The 18987-nt window shown below is 52.3% G+C and overlaps 1 protein-coding gene across 10 annotated transcripts in view; it reads left to right on the forward strand.

Annotated features, from left to right (window-relative positions):
* The window catches only part of GTF2IRD1 (GTF2I repeat domain containing 1), a 68945-nt gene that overhangs the window by 9770 nt on the left and 40188 nt on the right, over positions 1-18987 (forward strand). For 7 of the 10 annotated variants that reach the window (XM_040082666.2, XM_040082671.2, XM_040082669.2 and 4 more), the window contains exons 2-3: positions 14586-14714; positions 16728-16869. In XM_040082666.2, coding sequence (XP_039938600.1) covers positions 14592-14714; positions 16728-16869 — 265 coding nt within the window. In that variant the 5' untranslated portion in view covers positions 14586-14591. Of the gene's footprint in view, positions 1-12110; positions 12206-14585; positions 14715-16727; positions 16870-18987 lie in introns of those variants that run through there. The other 3 variants (XM_040082675.2, XM_058423037.1, XM_040082667.2) reach the window with 2 other exon arrangements.

The raw sequence follows: 18987 nt of genomic DNA on the forward strand, positions 1-18987 counted from the left end.
AGGGTGGCTGGGCTGGTTCCTTGTCCCAGTCCCAAATCTCTGGCCCTGGGTAGGGGTTAAGGTGCTTCCTCCCATCTTGAGCTAAAACAGCCTTTTGCTTTGAATCAGTTTTTGGGGCTCTGTCTGGGTCAGCGGGTTATCAGAGGGTGAGGCAGAGTGGCTGAAATAAATCCTATTTAAATATTTACCTGTCCACTATAAAGTAGTTCTGTGTTTCCCTGCTCTGGCTGCGTGTGGAGTGCAGAGCTGTGCTGAGCGCTCGCCAGCTCCCTGGCGCAGCATTCACACCCTTGCTGCACCCCTTGCCTAATTGCTTCCCACCCATTTAAGAGGAACTGATTGAGAAATGAATTCACAGTCCCAAGGGTCCAAATGTAGACGCTGTGATCTCCGTGGAGTGGGGATGGATGAGGGTGAGTGTGCTGCTTGCTGTACTTCTGGCTGAAGCAAGAGGTAATTGGGGGGTTTTGGGGTGATTTGATGTTTGAAAATTCTCATTTTTTGTCGGTTCCTGCAAGTTCTCTAGCTTATGAGGCTGCGTGGCTCTTGACAGGCTTTGGGTCTGTGCCAGCAGCGTCCTAAACTGGGGTGATGGAGAGGCTGAGCTGGTCTCTGGTGGCACATCCCCTCTCTGCCCACCTCATGGAGGGTTCCCATTTTTCAACTCGACAAGCCCGCGTACAAAAGCCAAGCTGGGAACCCCAAAAATAAGCCATGTGCTCTCTGCCTTCCCTGTCACAAGGTGCTCTTCCTTTACTCAGCTCCCCAAATCTCTTTTTCTGGGGGCCCAAACCCACTCTCCCTGGTACAAAGTCTCCTGGAAGCATCACCAGCCAAGGAGCTAAGTCAGCATCGAGGCGCCTCTCACACACGCTCTCATGGTTTCACGATGCAGATATATTTATTTTCTGTTATTTATGAGGTGCCTGAGCCAAGCTCTTCGTTTGCCTGGAGGCAAGGAACCGGAGTGTTTTATGGCTGCTTTGGCACCCCAATCCTGCCCTGGGCACCCCGGGAGATGGTGGGTACTGGACCTTGGGTGCTTATTTCCCTGCCCTTGCATCTAAAGTAGGCTCTGAATTTGGGACGCTGCTTCTCTTGGCGCTTTGTCGGGCGCCAGAGCTGCCGATTAAGGGAAACGTGCCACAAGGCAGGTTTGCTTTGCAGGATTAAAAGCAAATAAATATTTATGCATTATGCAAAGCAGCTCTGATAAGATATGTGTGTCATTGGGAATTTGAAGCAGTTTCGACTTGGCCCTGAGATGAAGGGGTGTGCGTGTCGATGTGGTATGGGGGCTTAAAGGGGTGTTTTCTTCTCCTGCTGCAGAAAAATAAAAATAGAGAGAGAAAAACGAGGGGTTTCTTGCTTCTTGGGCTGCTCCGGTCTTGGGTTTCACCATCTCCTGCATCCTTGTGTCTTTAGCTGCAAAAATGGAGATGAGCCAGGGAGAGAGAGCAGTGCAAGCAGCATTTTGGATGCAAATATAATGCTGGCCCCGCTCCTAATATTCACTGTGTTTACATGTAAATGCAAACAACTGTTGACTTAGTTTCAATAGATAATGTATTTCATAACACAATGGAAATGAGAATTAAGCTGGAATTTAGCAGGAGGGAACATGTGTTTCTGCAAGACCTTGGGCTCTGCTGGCCCCATGGTGTTGGGGGACACCTCTGCCAATGATTTCCCTGGCTAATCCTTTCCGAGACTGCGGGCAGGACGTGGGCAGGGCTGGGTGGCTGCAGGTTCAGGGAGCTGAGCTGACCCCCTGGCAAACGGGGGTTTTAGGGGCTGGGGCTGATCTGGGCCAGTTTGCTCCTGGGAAAGAAGAGCCTCACGTGCTGTGGAGCGGGTCGAGGTGTCAAGGAAGGGAAATGCTGTCCCAAGCTGCCATGTTGGAGCCTGAGTGATGACAAGTCCTGGGAAGGAGGAGGCACCACCAGCTGCGTCACCTTGTCCCGACGTGACTCCAAGCAGGAACACGTGGGAGCAGACCTGGCTTGTTTTCGGGCCAGATCCTGGCCAGCCCGGAGCCATCCTCACGGGGCTCCCCGGGGCCAGCCCAGGCAGCCTTTGAATCAGGGCAGTGATCAGAGTCATTCCCACTGCATCTGCCCTGGGCTGGCACGCTCCTCTCCCCACTGCAGCCCAAATCCCTCTGGGAGCGCCAGGTGAGGCCCTGGCACCGCAGCCAACCCCTCAAGATGCTGTGCTGTCCTGCCCAGGTGAAGGCAGCCACGTCTACACACAGTTCCTCAGAGCCCCCAGGGGCTGAGGGGTTGCTGAGGGGTTGGAACCAGCAGCTGTCCCAGGATGTGGGTCTGTCCCGTCCATCTGTCCCTGTCCCTGGCCGGCTGCCATCAGCACTGCAAGGCTTACGGCGCTCAGGGCTCGCTGTTAAAAAGAGCCAAGGCTTTGTGAACGTGGGGGTAATCTTGTGGTGTAGGCCTGAGATGTGCTGGACATCGGAGGATCTCCCCACGGGAGCTGTGGGGACGGTCACACCGCTGGGGACACCTTGGCTGGAGGTGGCGTGGCTCCACCAGCCCGTGCGGTCCCTCGACCTGCAGGGCAGGACGCGGTGTTGCTGCCCCGGCTGGGCTGCTGGGCTGCATCCTGGTGTCCCTGCCTGGGGCTGCTGGGCTGCATCCTGGTGTCCCTGCCTGGGGCTGCTGGGCTGCATCCTGGTGTCCCTGCCTGGGGCTGCTGGGCTGCATCCTGGTGTCCCTGCCTGGGGCTGCTGGCAGCCGTGGCACCCAGGGCTGCTGGCACCTGGGGCTGGTGGCAGCTGTGGCACCCAGGGCTGGTGGCACCCGGGGCTGGTGGCACCTGGGGCTGGTGGCAGCCGTGGCACCTGGGGCTGGTGGCACCTGGGGCTGGTGGCAGCTGTGGCACCCAGGGCTGGTGGCACCCAGGGCTGGTGGAACCTGGGGCTGGTGGCAGCCGTGGCACCTGATGCTGGTGGCAGCCGTGGCACCCGGGGCTGGTGGCAGCCGTGGCACCCGGGGCTGGTGGCACCTGGGGCTGGTGGCAGCCGTGGCACCCGGGGCTGGTGGCAGCCGTGGCAGCCGGGGCTGTGTGGGTCTGGCAGCAGCAGTGACCCAGCCGTCAGCAGCGCAGCACTGGCGGGGTTTGCAGGTTTTGGGGCTGGTGTCGGGGCCAGAGGCTGCCTGGGGAGGAAACGGGGATCCTGGCTGGCTGTGTCAATACCTGCCTCACTCGACAGGTCACAGCAGGGCGGGTGCACGCCTGGCTTCAGCCAAGACTCCTCCACTGCCAGTGTGAGTCACCTGCCCTGTGCCCAGCTCTGGGCAGGAGCTGAGGCTGTGGGTGGCAAGGCACAGCTCCCTACACACATCTCAGCTGTGGGGTTGGGATGACCCAGTACCTGCTCTCACCTCTGTGACTCATCCCATAAAATAAAATCAGGGAGGAGGGAGAGGGGAGTAGACAGGAGTGGGAAACTCAGGGCATGGGATGCTCCCATCTCTGAGCCTTCTTTCATCCCTTTAAAAAGCCATTCTATTTTCTTTTTTTTTTTTTTAATGAGTTTATTTATGTAGCCAGCCTGGATTAGCAAACAGCCCATCCTGTAACACACGGAATACTCAGTACTGAGACACCAGTAACCAGAGAGAAATACTAGAGATAAAATTAAACATAATGAGATTATGTTGTATCTCTCTGTCAGGGACCACCTTATGCAGAGCAAACTAATTGCCTGTGCTGAGCAGAAAGTGGGTGATGAGCAGTGTCTGGGAGCTGGGGAGGGGCTGATGCCATCAACAGCAGCTTTGCAAAAGAAAAAAGCATTGGGGTTGAGTGCTGAGGAGCAAGATGAGGAGCCCAGCAGCATTTAGGGGATTGGGATGGAGCATCCTCTCCTCAGCCCTGGGTGGGTTCATTGTCCCCAGCAATGAGTTGCTTCTGCTAGGTTTTTGTGTATTTGCAGTTTGAGTAACCTTTTGCTAGATAATAAATAATAATAATAAATAATAATAATAATAATCTGGAGCAGTGTCTGGTTAGATGGACAAGGTGCACATGCCAGTTGAGGCAAGAGCCAGGATAGGGCATTAAGCATTGTTCAGAGAAAGCAAACTCCCTACCAGGTTGTGGGGCCAGGGCTGCAACACCAGGGGCATCATATATATGGGATTTTTCCTTAATTTAGTGGGGAGAAAAAATATTTTTAAAAAGCAGGGAAGCCTGTGTCTGTGTAATATAAAAATCAAGTTAGGCTCTTGGTGATTTCATGGAAAACAACAGGCTTTTTATATTGGCTCTTGGGGTAGGAGGAGAGCAGGCTAGAATAAAGATTTACAGTCTTTGGGAGATTAAAGGCCCTTGGTACATTGTTCAAATACCACGAGATTAGTTTCCAAGGAGACGGATACCAGTTGCCATAGGCACCGGGGGCCAGGAATTAGGATTGCGATTTTTTATCCTGATCACGCAACCAGTAGCTGAATGCTGTTAAAACTGGGCTTTAAATAACCCCAGTGTTAGTGCATGCACTGCCGAACCAGAGGCAGGGAGCAGAGTCTGCCCGCCTTCCCCCTGCTCCAGCGCCCACTCAGGCATGCAAGGTGGGACCCAAAGGCTGGTGGAGGGGTGCAGAGGGGTGCAGGGCTGGGAACCCAGGTTGGTGCAGTCCCAGGACCTGCCTTGCAGTTATCCTCTGGCTTCTGAGTTCGTTTCACCTCGTTTTTTTTCACTGAGCCAGCATCGCCTTGCAATAGCCAGCAGTCATGATGGTGCAGGAGCTGGGGATCATCACAGATCCACGGAATCGTGGTTTGAAAGGGACCGTAAAGGTCATTCAGTTCCACCCCCGACATGGGCAGGGACACCTTCCACTAAACCAGTGGGATGTACCAAGGGGTAGAATTATCAGCCTGCTAATTTTGGCATCCCCATGCCACTTGCTTCTGGGAAGTGCAACCTGAGCCCTGGCGTTTGAGGTGCCGGATCTGCGTCCTCTCCTTCTAGGAACTGCCAGGCAGCGTGCTTTTGTACGGGGAAGGGGTGCTGAGCTCCCTGATGCAGGCAGGGTTCTGGGGCTGGGCATCCCCCTGGGGAGGAAGGCTCAGCTCTGGGAGCCGTGCAGGCGCCCAGGTCCCTGTGGCTGGGTGGTTCTGCTCACCCACCAGGCACCACGGGGCTCGTCTTGGCCTCGCTGACCCCAGCCCTTCACACGGGGCTGCTGGGGCAGGATCCATCTTTCCACGCACGGTGCTTTCAGCTTCTCTCCCTGCTACGGTGGGAATGCTCCAGTTAACACTCCCCCCTGCCCCCCCCACCTTGTTTTTCTTTAAAATTTCTTTAATAAATGAAGAAGCAGTTGCCGGAAGCAAGAGCTTCTGCGCCTGCCTGCGGTGTGGAAACTTGCCTGGAACTGAAAGCAGTGCTGCTGGAGCTCCACAGGCAGAGTGATCCCCCAGCAGCTGCCATGCCGTGGAAGTGTTTATCCTGGGGGAGATGAGACACAGCTTCTGAAGGGCACTTGATCCTCTTCTATCTCTCTTTGCACTAGACAGAAGCCTACTGTGATTTTACTGTATTGTATTAAGGTATGCACCTAGGCTAGGCTTAAGGAAATCAAGGCGGCAGCAGGATGCAATGCCCTGGGTGGAGGTGGAAAGTGAAATTCCTGTGATAGATACTTTTCCCTGTGGGAGCCCCTCAGTTGGCTGTTTGCTCCTTTATAAGTGGGACTAAGCCACAGCAGGTGCCAGATTATCCAGGAGAGCCGAGCTGAGGAGTGGTGCTGGTGAACGTTGTGGTGCCGGTGTCTCTGTGAGGAGGTTTTCCAGCAGGTGCCTTGGGATTTGTGGGTGAAATAGAGCAGGGAAGGAGGTGTTTGGTCACAAGAGCTTGCTCTGCCCTGTACTACCCACTTGGAACGAAACAGGCAGGGGTGATACAGGGTTTGGGAGAGCCAACAGGGGCAGCGAGGTAAGAGCTGCTGGCACAGTGGGGGCACAGAGCAGTGCCTGCATCCTCACTGTGCTGGTAGAACTGAGGCCCAGACTGCACCAGAGGGTGTTTGGCCCCCCCAGCTCTGCTGCTTTCGGTCTCTGGAGGAAGGCATCACCTCAAAAAGCTGCTATCAGTTTGATAGCTTTCAGTCCTGGAAAAGCTGGCAGCCCCTGGCTTGGACAGGAGCTCTCTTTGCTGGGTTAGGAACTGGCTGCAAGGCCGGGCCCAGAGAGTGGTGGGGAACGGTGCTGGATCCAGCTGGCAGCCAGGCACCAGGCGTTCCTCAGGGATCTGTGCTGGGGCCAGTCCTAAACACCATCTTCACTCATGGTCTGGATGAGGGGATTGAGTCCACCACCAGTAAATTTGCAGATGACACCAAGCTGGGAGCGTGTGTCGACCTGTTGGAAGGTAGGAGGGCTCTGCAAAGGGATCTGGAATGGTTGGATGGATGGGCAGAGTCCAGTAGGGTGAAGTTTAGTAAGTCCAAGTGCTGAGTCCTGCATTTTGGCCACAACAACCCCCAACAAAGAGGCTGGGGACAGAGTGTCAGGCAGAAAGGGACCTGGGCACTGCTGACACCCAGCTGGACATGAGCCAGGGTGTGCCCAGGTGGCCAAGAAGGCCAAGGGCACCTGGCCTGGATCAGGAATGGTGTGGCCAGCAGGAGCAGGGAGGTCATTCTGCCCCTGTGCTCGGCACTGGTGAGGCCACACCTCGAGTGCTGTGTCCAGCTCTGTCCCCTCAGTTTAGGGTGGACATTGAGTGCTGTGTCCAGCTCTGTCCCCTCAGTTTAGGATGGACACTGAGTGCTGTGTCCAGCTCTGTCCCCTCAGTTTAGGATGGACATTGAGTGCAGTGTCCAGCTCTGGCCCCTCAGTTTAGGATGGACACTGAGTGCTGTGCCCAGCTCTGTCCCTCAGTTTAGGAAGGACACTGAGTGCTGTGTCCAGCTCTGTCCCCTCAGTTTAGGGTGGACACTGAGTGCTGTGTCCAGCTCTGTCCCCTCAGTTTAGGATGGACACTGAGTGCTGTGTCCAGCTCTGACTCCTCAGTTTAGGATGGACACTGAGTGCTGTGTCCTGTTCTTGTCCCCTCAGTTTAGGATGGACATTGAGTGCTGTGTCCAGCTCTGACCCCTCAGTTTAGGATGGACACTGAGTGCTGTGTCCAGCTCTGACCCCTCAGTTTAGGATGGACACTGAGTGCTGTGCCCAGCTCTGGCCCCTCAGTTTAGGATGGACACTGAGTGCTGTGTCCAGCTCTGTCCCCTCAGTTTAGGATGGACACTGAGTGCTGTGTCCAGCTCTGTCCCCTCAGTTTAGGATGGACACTGAGTGCTGTGCCCAGCTCTGGCCCCTCAGTTTAGGATGGACACTGAGTGCTGTGTCCAGCTCTGTCCCCTCAGTTTAGGATGGACATTGAGTGCTGTGTCCAGCTCTGTCCCCTCAGTTTAGGGTGGACATTGAGTGCTGTGTCCAGCTCTGTCCCCTCAGTTTAGGATGGACATTGAGACTCTTGATCACGTCCAGAGGAGGCAATGAGGCTGGTGAGGGGCTGGGAACACAAACCCTGTGAGGAACTGCTGAGGGAGCTGGGGTTGTTTATCCTGGAGAAAAGGAGACTCAGAGGTGACCTCATCACTCTCTACAACCTCCTGAAAGGTGGCTGTGCTCAGCTGGGGTTGGTCTCTTTCTCCAGGCAGAATCAGAGGACACAGTCTTAAGCTGCACCAGGGGAAGTTTAGGTTAGACATCAGGAAAAACTTATTCACTGAAAGAGTGATTGGGTGCTGGAATCATCTGCCCAGGAAGGTGATGCAGTCACCATCCCTGGATGTGTTTAAAAAAAGACTGGATGTGGCACTCAGTGCCATGGTTTAGTTGATGAGAAGGCCTTAGGGCATGGGTTGGACTTGATGATCTCAAAGGTCGTTTCCAACCTAGGTCATCCTGTGATTCTGTGAGAAGTAGCAAAATAAAGGGGAATTTCTGGATGTGTGGAGAGATGTGGCAGCAGCTGGACCAGGTTTGGGGCTGGGCATGCACGGAGACCCACGTTTAGGGGATCAGATGTGTCCTCAGCAGGTGCTGCTCACACCAGGGGTGTGTGGCAGCGTGGCACCTGGGGTCCCTCAAAACCCAGAGCTCCTTGCTTGTCCCAGGAGCGCTGTGCTGCAGGAACACCCACACACAGGGCATGGATTAGGGCTTTTCAGGGTGTTCAGACGGTTGAGGGTATTTCTGGGCGTTTTGTGAGTGCCCTGGACCACAGTAATATCTGCTGTGCCACTGACATTGGTGCTAAAGGAGCAGCTCACCAGTCCTGTTAGGGATGCATTAAACCATCCTGGCATGGGCATGATCTGCATGGCTTGGGGTGGAGATGATGTGGCCACAGGGGCTGAAGGCTGGCACTGAATTAGGTGTGAGGGATTGGGGTTTAGCTGGGCAGGACAGGTGGGTTAAGGCAAATTGCCCATGTGGAGCAGGTATCTCCACTGCTGCAGCAAAACCCCCCAGGACGGCTCTTTGGCATCATGGGACCGTGCCACAGTGCTCCTGCATCCAAGATGGCTTTGGTCACATCTGCTCCACTCACACTGGTTTTTGCTTAAGCAATTAGACAAAAACCCACAGATGGAAATTCAAGGCTGGTCCCTACCCCAGCTTTTGTCCTTGCTGTGGCTGATGTGGTTTCCAGGGGTTTTTGCTCATTTGGCTCCAGCTCGCCAGGCACCTGACTGACCACAACTCCCTGCAAAAAAGGGACCTCCAGAATCCCTGGGATGGAGTGGGACAGGGAAATACCCTCTGAGTCACTGCCCCTTCCTCACTGGTGGGATGACCCTTAGGGTGGGTCCTGCCCCAGAGCAATGTCCCTGGATGGGACACAGGGATGGGACCCTCCCTTGGAGTGGGGACACTGTCCTGCTACTAGCAAAGGACACTATTTCTCCCTCTGGCTCCAATCAGGATGACTCCTGATACATTTTAAAACATGTTTAATGATAGCCAGGGCTAATTGCCTAAGTATCTTCCAGAGTGTAAGCTTTAAAAATTCCTTTAAGTGTTCCCTCACAGAGAAACAGGCAATTACAAATAAAATCGCTGTCTTCTCATCATTATGTTCACGGGCTGGTGGTGTCCTCCCAGCAGATGGGCTTGAGGGCACTGGTCCTGCTCCCTTGGTCCTGGGAGGGTGGAGATGCCTGAATGTGGTGCCCAACACCCTCTGGCCCATCAAACACTTCAGGTGGCCAAGAAACCCAAGTACCTCGAAAAGTCTCCCACCCTCAGCTGTGCTTTCCTCTGCTCTGATATACCCCCAGGCTGCCCCTCGGTTACCCAGGAGGGTAAAGGGCCCGTAATCCATCTGAAGACAGGCCTCTAAAATAAAAACAAAATTATATATATATATATGTATGTATGTGTGTGTGTGTGTGTATATATATGTATATATGTACATATAGAAAAATGCATATTTTTTCCTATTTTGCTGGAACTGGATTTGGTTCATTTGGGCCTCCCACCATCTCATCAAAACCACTGAGGCAACAGGTACCAATTTTCCTGGAAAAAATGAATAAGCAGATAATTTCCTGCCACTATTGTGTGGGACTGTGGGCAGGACCAGTGCAATGGTCAATTTTTTTCTTTCCTCCTTTTTTTTTTTTTTGACCCCCAGCATGCTGAATAGCCAAAGCTCTCATTAATTTCTATTGCTGTTTAGCTCCCTGAATGGGGAACTTGTCCACACCATCAGAGGCTTTGTAAGCATTGCTGGTGAGAAGGCATGGGGGGGATTTTCATGGGGGTGTTGGGATCTCCACAGGCCAAGCAGGCAGCAGTGGCAGCATCTCTTTAGGGCTCTCTGTGATGTTCCCTGCCTTTTTGCGTCTCCCTCGCTGGCTGCTGGGGCTGAGCCAGTGCTCTTCAGCTTGTTCCCCTTGGTGTAGTGGGTAGCTTAAGGGCTGAGCTGGAATATGTGACTGTGACATCCACCAATGGGTTTGGGTCCTGGACTGAGGATGATTTCCCCTGAGATGTTTTTGAGGTCTGATGTCCTTCCCAGGCCCTCAGTACAAGAGATGCTTCACATGGTGGGAAGAGACAGAGTTATATTTGTAAGACACAGTAGGCCAACAGGAAAAAACTAATTAAATGGTTTAATCCCAGTATGTTCTAGGCCAGCTTGGACAGGGCTTTGAGCACCTGGTCTTACAGAAAGTGTCTCTGCTCATGGCAGGGGATTGGAAAGTGATGGAATTTTAAGGTCCTTTACAAACCAAAGCATTCCATGATTCAGTGATCCAATATTGATAGCAAAACCCCAGTCCTGGCAGAAGTCAGCGTAACAAGCAGCAGTATGGGATGTGCTCTGTCCCTCCTGGGCATTTAGTTGTTCCCATCTCACAGCATCTCCCACTCTGCACTGGGTTTGGCCCTGGGTAATTCCCAAAAAAGGGGTCATTGCCCTGCCTTTTTTTTGCTGGAAAGGGTGGCCCAGAGGAGTGAAAGTATGGGGAGAGGCAGCAATTCAGTCCAGATTTGTGAGTCCTGGACAAATGTTCAGCTTCCCTTGAGGAATGAGATTTTGGGGATTTAGCCTGTATAAGGCTTTCGTGCACAGCAAGGTGAGGGGCAGGGGGAGGATGGTGGTGGGGACCGTGGCAGTGGGGAAACACCAGCTTATTAAGCTCAGCTTAATAAATAAGATGCTGTTGCTTCTGGGTGTGACATGGGGTTGAAAATCATTGTAAGACTTTGGAAGGTAAGGAAGGAGGGAGATGAAAACTCTTCCATCCTTTAACACCAGGAGTGCCCAGCCAGTTCAGTCTTTGCATGGGCCGGGGGCATACTCTGTGAGTTGCTGGATCACATAACCCCCCTCTACTTCTCCTAATGGGACTTGTTTATAATTTGAGGGGTATAATTACAGCTTTCTGGCAGGAGGTTTCCTTTGGAGGGTTGTCATTGGCTTACTGGTGGGTTTTTTTTTTACTGTTTGTTAGCTCCATAGGATTTGGAAATGTTGGGATGCACGGCTGGAGGGTGTTTACTGGGTGAGATGGAAGTGTTAGAGGGACTGGTGAGGGGATGTGCCTCCTGTGGGTGCAGGGCTGCCGAGCCCCTGGCCCATTCCAAAGGAGTTCATGAGCCTCCCAACAGTGCCTGGTTTTGCCTTTGCTGCAGCACAGGTGATTCATGAGTGAAACTGCCCCGGGGCCAAGTTTCTAATCTTGCCCAGGATTATCAAGGGACATGTCGTAAGAGCCAAGCAGGAGATGACATCCTGTGCCAGCTGTTGCACACCACCCTGTTCCCCTGAGATTACTTTGTGGACAAGAAATAATTTTAAAAAATAATAAAATTCGATAACATAAAAAAAACAAACCCTAAAAAATGTAAAAACAATCTGCAAATGTTTGCTTGTTTTGCTTTTTGTCACACCCCGTGACAGTGGTGCGATGGTGCCTGAGCCAACCTTTGCTGCTGGGGGTGAGACTCAGTTTGCAGAGGTGTGATGGGGCTGTACCTGGAGCAGGACCCCTGTGGAAGGTGACATCGACGCTTTGGTGGTGTCCCAGGGAGGGGTTTCAGTAGGACAGGCGTGTGGAGCCCCAGGACGTGGGGCAGGCTGCTCTGCACCCATCCTTCCCACCTTGCTCCCTGCCACCAGCCCCAGCTGCTGTAAGAATGGCTTACCCTAGTTTTCCTAAAGAGTACTTTCCCTTTAATTAGACAAACACCTTCAAGCCCTGTGTCTTAATTTGATTTAAATAAGCCTGGCACTTGCTAGTGAAGTTTTCTTCCCTCCCTTTTATTCCACCCTTTTGTAAATCCACTGTAATGCTCTTTGTGACCACAAATGATTAAAAGCTTTGCTGGAATATTTTCCCCCCCACCCCTTAAAATCCCATTGTGTTACTTGGGTCATCTTTTTGTTGTGTCTTGGGATTTTTTTCTTGTTGAGTGATTCTTGCTTTTAGTTAGTAAACAATCAGCCCTGAAAAAGGGATTCTTTTTGTCCTGATCTCCTGCAGGATAGGAAGGGGATGCAGGGACCCTGCCCCACTTCCCATTGATGTTACCCCTGTCTTTCCTATTGGTTCCCTCTCTGCAGCCAGATCCAGCTTGTGGCTTTGCTTTTTGCAGCCAAGAGAGGAGCATCTCTTCCCTGGAAGTGCTGATTCCTGTGGGAGGCCGTGGCTGAGCAGGTTGGTGCAGCTAGAGCTCTCCAAGTGGAAGCAACCAGCCCCACCAAGGCAGGGACTGGTTCTCCAAAATGCTGCTAGAAGGCAACAGAATGTCCAAGCCATAGCAGCCGTGTTTAATAATAGATGGGGCACTCAGAAGCACGTACTGGCGTCAAAGTAAAGCTGTTTTCTAAGCGAGTGCTTGGGGGAGTTAAGAAGGGAGCGATGCTCCCTGGAGCGAGGCAGTGGCTGGTCCCCAGCTCAGCCTGGTGCCCAGCACTGGCACCACCAGCACCTGGCTGTTTCCTGCCACTTGCAGCAAGGCACCTCCTGTGGACACTGCATCCGTGAAAATACGGAACCTCGAGTTCCCTCCTCCTGCAGAGCTGCGCTCAGGAAGCTGCTTGGGAGCTTGCAGATGGCACAGGCTCTTGTCTGTCTGTCTGTCTGTCTGTCCATGCATGCACAAACTGCAGGGCTGGAGCAAGGCAGGTTGCTTCCTGGAGTTGCTGCAGCCTCTTGTGGTGGTGAAGCTGGAGGTGCCTGGCAGGTGCCTGCCTATTTTCCAAGGTGATGCTCAGTTAGGTCAGGTTCTTTCCCCCCCAAGATCGTCATGGAGGAGATGTCCGTCAGCTTCTTTAGAAAATGTCAGATGAGTGGAAAAGGATTTCACTGTTAGGGTGGCTGAGGTTCCAGCTCTGCTGTCTGCAGGTGCCAGTGGAGCTCCAGCGCTGCTTGGCTGCTTTCAAGAGCTGGCAACATGGGGAAAATCCTGGAGGGTTCATCCAGAGCAATTCCTGAAATTCAGTTGTCATTGTTTAATGGGATTTGTCTCCCCTTTTCATTAGCTTGTTGCATATCCTTATGAAGTTTGCCCAGAGAAGCTGTGGCTGTTGCATCCAGAAAGTGTCCAAGGCCAGGTTGGATGGGGCTTGGAGCAACCCTGGGATGGTGGAAGGTGTCCCTGCCCATGGCAGGGGGTTGGAATGAGATGACCTTTAAGATCCCTTCCAACCCAAACCATTCTGTGATTCTTTCATAACATGTGTGTGCTCAGGCACCTGCAGAGATGCCAGTGTGGGGTGCGTGTTATTTTGGGCTAAAAGCCAGCATTTCCCCAGTTTCATGGGGCACCACAGCTCTGCTTTGCATTCAAATCCCTTCTGCTTGGACACAGGTGCAAACTAGGGCAGGAAGGTGAATTTGGGGAGTCGCTGTTGCCTTTAACCCATGTTTTGAGTGAGGCTGGGCAGCTGTGGTTATCGACTGAGTGGCAAATTGAGTTATGTGCAGGCAGCTTCATTCATATTCCCCGCCTTCTGCCCATCCGGCCTCGTTAGGGATTCTCTCGGCTCTTTCATCCATTTACAGGCACATGATTTATGATCTGGTTCAAGTGGCTTATGGGCTAACTTGCTGCCCTTTATTTGCAGGATTAAAGCCGAGTGGTGTGACGCTGCCCTCCAGATGGAGGGCCGATAGCTGGGAGGGCTGTGTTGGGTGCTGGGGGTGATGCTGTCTCAAGTGTGGGTGTTTTGGGCAGGGTGAGACCTTGCCTTGGTTTTCCTGCAGCACTGGCATTACTGTGAGTCGAGATGAGACATGAGCACTGAGGCACAGAAACCTGATGCTGTTGCTGCACTTGTAGCTGTGGTTGCAGCGTTTTTCCCCATTTGGCTGCGAGGGATGGAGGTTCTGGGGCTGAGCCTCTTTTTAGACGTGGTCCCTGCACATCACCTTGTCCTGTTCCCCTGACACCAAGAACTGCAGAGTTGGGTGATCTGATTAGGGAATCCCTTGCCATGAGCTGCATCTAACCCCTGGGGTGAAAGCAGAGCACCCTGTGACTTTGACCTGTCTCGGGGACACTTTTGGGTGGCAGGCGCTCCCCTTGCCCCGGGTTTGGAGCGGGGGCACAGGGACGGTGAGCACGGTGTCTCCGTGGGGACAGAGCCATCACCCCCTGCTCAGAGCCTGGGCACAGGAGCGCTCCGTGTTCCACTTCAGCCCTGCATCCTCTGGCTTGCATGGCCACTGGCTGCACATCTGGGGTGTCCCACCATGCAGCTGGTCCAGTGGCCGCTGCGCAATGGTGGCATCTCCTCGAGGGTGAGCTCCAAGTGGAGAGATGATCTGGCCACCGCTGGTGCACACAGCATCGGCTCCAGGGTTTGATTACAGCACAACAGCTGCTGCAGCTGTCTGCCTTTAGCACAGGGCTCATGGGGATTGTGGGGTTCAGGCTGCTCTGGCCTCTCTGCATGCCTCAGTTTCCCCTGTGTTCCTGTGCCAGCGTTGCTGCCACAGCACACGATGGTAGCGGGGCCTCTGTGGTGGTGCCCAGCTCCAGCTCTCCGTTAGTAACAGTGATGCATAGCTCTTCTATTTTTTCTGTTTCCAGGTGAATATGGCCTTGGCAGGGAAGCCTTTAGATGTGACACTCACCACCTCCAGAGCTGACCAATGGAATATGGTTTTTCCCCAGAGAGACGAAATCATCACCAGCTTAGTGTCTGCCTTAGACTCCATGGTAAGAGGCCAGTGGCACCCCCGTCCCCATTCCCCTCCCTCCCTTGGCCTCCACTTAGCAAGGCTGTCTGGGTGCAGGGCTGGCACAGGATGCCTGGTGAGCTCATTCCGCTCTCCTCTGCTGCTGGAGAGCCCAGGGAGCTGCTGAGGAATAAAAACCCTTTCCTACCCTGACAGCCATAAGGATCATAAAGTCAGCACAAGTTAATCTCAGATGCGCATTGTTTTCCCATTAATATTTATGTTGGTATCAACTGGCTGAAGGGTGGCTGGCTTTTTTTTTTTTTTTTCTTGCTGTTTTACCGATGTTACCGTGAGCATTTACACAACAGCAGAACAATGGCTTTTTATCTCCGAGAACAAAGAAAAGAACTTTCATATCTTTTGACGTAGAATTCCCGGTGGAAACCTTGCCTAAGTCAGCCGTGCTTACATAAACAAGATAACTGTCTGGATTAAGTCTCGTGGACCAGAGCTAATCTTATTTTTAACTGTGAATGTGATCAAGAAGGGAAAGCGGATGTGTAGTAACAAATGTCTAATGCAATGAGATGTGCTAAATAGCTCCCTCTTTTTAAAGTTAAGTCATATGTAATGTATTTATCTAGGATATGTTTTCCTCTCTATGCGGGTAGAGGTTTTTTCATTAATACCAATTTCCTTCTCTTTGACATCACCACCCCACTAAGGAGCAGGTTCCCTGGAGCCTACACACCCCAAGCAGCTTTGATGATTTATATACATGCCATCCTGTACAGCAAATTATGTTACCATAGTTTGGCTTCTTAATGAATATACATTATGATGCAGTCCTTGTTAGGTGCTTACACTGGGGCCAGAGAGCCAAGCTGCTCCTGAAATTCAGCCTTTATCCCAGCACTTCACCAATGGCAGGCTCTGTGCTCACTGAATCCTAGCTGCCTGTGTGCCTGCTAGATAAACCACAGGGCCACGTGCATGTCACCAAGCAGGCTTGGGGTTTGGATTTGTTCTGCATCCAAATCTCACGTACCTTAGTTTTTGTGTTTATTTTTTGACTGTTGGACTTTTTGAGCAAAATACTTGTCTTTGCGACTGGGTTTTGGAAGGAGGTTTCTTAAAAATATCTGTTTTGTGGGATTTGATTCGATGCCTCCTTGAAGAAGGTGAGCAGGAGATAAAATGACCTAGTATTAGAAGCTGGTTTAAGCCCACACAAGTGCAGCTCGTTGTTTGTGTGTGAGGGAGCTTACGGGGGTTGGTCCATGTAACCCCCCGCTCTCCTGCTCCCTCCCTGGCTGCCAGCATCCTCCAGCTCCTCTGTGGGGTTGTTGTGTCTAACCAGGACTGATGCTGAGAAAATCCCCCTTTTTTTACCCATTTAAATCATGACCTGGCGATAGCATCTTCCTAGCACCAGTGCTGTAGCTATAGGAATATGACTCAGGCTGCTGGCACTGATTTAACTATTATAATATAAAAAAATACTAATAAAAATGCATATACATGTGTATTATGTAGAGCAGGAAGGGCATGTTACATAAAATGGATTAATGGAAGAAGTTTTTTCCATCTCTTTATTGTTTTGCATAACTGTAAAAGAAGGATCGTTCAGCTAATCTGGACTTTGACCATATTAGTGTTCTGCAGCTGAAATAAGATTCCTGTGTTCCTTATTCCATTAGAGCTGGTGGAAAAATGCAAATTGTTATCGGTTGCGGTGTGGGTTTTTTGTCAGATCTCTTTTTTGCAGGAACGTTTTCTCTTAAAGAAATGCAATAAAATGTTTATTTTTAGGGTAGGAAAAAGTGAAATAAAACGATGGGTAAACAGTTCTTGTCTTCCAGCCGGATATTTTTGTAGAGCTGTAAAGCCACCGAAACTTTTAGGGGACGTCACAAACCCACGAAATTCTGACATAAACCAGAACACTGGTTTGATGGGAAGGATAAAACCCCCCCTGGGAGGCGGCAGGGGGTGGGAAGCAGGGCCGCTGCCCCCGGCCCGTGCCGTGCTGACCCGCTGCCTCCCGCAGTGCTCGGCGCTCTCCAAGCTGAACGCGGAGGTGGCCTGCATCGCCGTGCACGAGGAGAGCGCCTTCGTGGTGGGCACCGAGAAGGGAAGGGTCTTCCTCAGCGCCCGCAAGGAGCTGCAGGCCGACTTCCAGAAGTTCTGCAGTGAGTATCCGCCCCGGCGCCGCCGTCCCTGCCGAGGCTGGAGCCGTGCCGGCACGGTGGGGTCGTGGTCTGGGGGCACCGCTGTGCTGTGTGTCGGTGCTTGGGGCTGGGTGGTGTTTGAAGCGATGGAGAAGTTGGGAGGGAGCTGCAGCCGGAGCCTCTTCCCTGCCAGGGAGGGCACTGCGTGCCCTGGCTCTTCTCTACAGCGTCCCTGAGGTGGCTCGGGGCTGGATCTGCTGCCCTGCTGCTGTTAGCCTCCAGCAGTGCTGCCAGAGCGCTGGGGTATTTTTTTGAGGACTTAGCAGAAATAGTTTGTCCTAGTGATCCTCCCAGGAGCAGAAGGGCTTTCTTGGTCCAAGGCTTTTTTCCTGGTTTTGGCAAAACAGGAATGGATTTGGCAGCTGGAAGTGTTGGTTGCGGAGTTGCTTATATTTTTGAGGGATGAACAGTGGTGCCAGGATACCTTGAGCAGGAGCTGTGTTCCCTCAGTCTCAGATCAGATTCACCAAGTATCTGAGGGATACCTGTGTGTTGCAAGCCTTCTGTCCCAGCTCTGTACCTCTGCCGGTTTCCAAAAAACAATCTGGGAGCTGAAGGGAGGCTGGGAGCCGTTCTGTGAGTGGGGACCTTGTTTCTTGGACAGCATCATCCCCAGCATGCTAGCTACTGCTTTCCTCACTCAGTGCAGAAGCTGGGGTGGGATCTGGCTTTGGTGGTGCTGAGGACACCAGACCCAGATCTGTTCTACATTGGGATGTGAGTGGAGAGAAATACATGGTGTTAGCAGAAACCACATAGGTGCTTAATCCATTGCAGAGATTGTTCAGGAAGGGTTTGCTCTGGTGACACCGGTGCCCTGAAGCTGCCCAGGTCGCTGTCTGCTTGGGTTGTTCACTGCATGGCTCTGCAGGAGCAGCTCTGCCCAGCCCCTCGTCCTGCCCTGGGCAGCTCCACTATTCCATCCTCTCACCGTTAGTTATCCTCCACTGTATTCTGCAGGACAGGAGGCATCTGGGGGATGTTTCCTACGTTCATGGGCAACTCTGCCTTCCCTTCCCACCACCCACAAGATGTGGATGGCAGTGGGGTGGCCAAAGGGAGGGAGCTCCCTTACGTTTCCTCAGGCTGAGAGAGGTTGTTCGGTCTGGAGAAGAGTCTGGAGAATCCTGAGAGCCCCTTCCAGTACCTAAAGGGGGTTTATAAAAAAAGAGGGAGAGTGAATTTTTGCCCAGGCCGGTAATGATAGAACAAGGGAGAATGGTTTAAAACTAAAAAGGGAGAGATTTAGATTAGATGTTAGTAGGGATTTCTTCTTTTCAGTGTTATGAGCTACTGGGATAGGTTCCCTAGAGAAGCTGCAGCTGCTCCATCCCTGGAAGTGTTCCAGGTCAGGTTGAACAGGGCTTGGAACAACCTGGGATAGTGGAAGGTGTCCCTGCCCATGGCAGGGGGTTGGAATCAGATGGTCTTTAAGGTCTCTTTGGTCATAAACTGTTCTCTGATTCTGTGATATATCCTGGTTGGTGACCTAGTGCTGTGCAGGGGAAAGCACCTGGCACTAGATCCGGATTCCCCTCTCCTTGGTTTCATTTATACCTTTGTCAAAAAGAAATAGTCACATCTGGTTGAAAACAGAAATCTTGAGCGTGGGGTTTGAGTCAGGTGGATGATGCTGCAGACAGGGTGAAATGTGATAACTCTGTCTTGAATTATACAGGCCCAGGCTCAGCTCCACTCCACAAAGCCCTTACAACTGGCACACAGTGGAGACTATCCCAGGAAGTGCCTCTGATTTCTTGCTGCCCTCGTAGCAAGATCTGAATTAATCTAAAGCAGACATCACTTGGAGATGTAAGAAGCCTCTTATCTCTCTGGGACACAGACCTCTCTTGAGCACCCTCCTTTATCTGAACCTCTGGTTCTGCCCTTCTCGATGCATGGGGGGAACTGGCAGTGATCAGACAAATGTCAGGGGAGGAGGGAGAGGCACTTGGAAGGTGCAGATGCAAATGCATTTCACAACCTTGGTCAAACACCCCAAAAAATTTCCCAGGGCCTGTTTTGCCATGCTGTGGGTGACATGTGGAGCTTTACAGGGGGTGGCATGGTGACTGTTTA

This window comes from Hirundo rustica, chromosome 19, assembly GCF_015227805.2.
Source record: "Hirundo rustica isolate bHirRus1 chromosome 19, bHirRus1.pri.v3, whole genome shotgun sequence".
NCBI classification, from domain to species: Eukaryota; Metazoa; Chordata; class Aves; order Passeriformes; family Hirundinidae; genus Hirundo; species Hirundo rustica.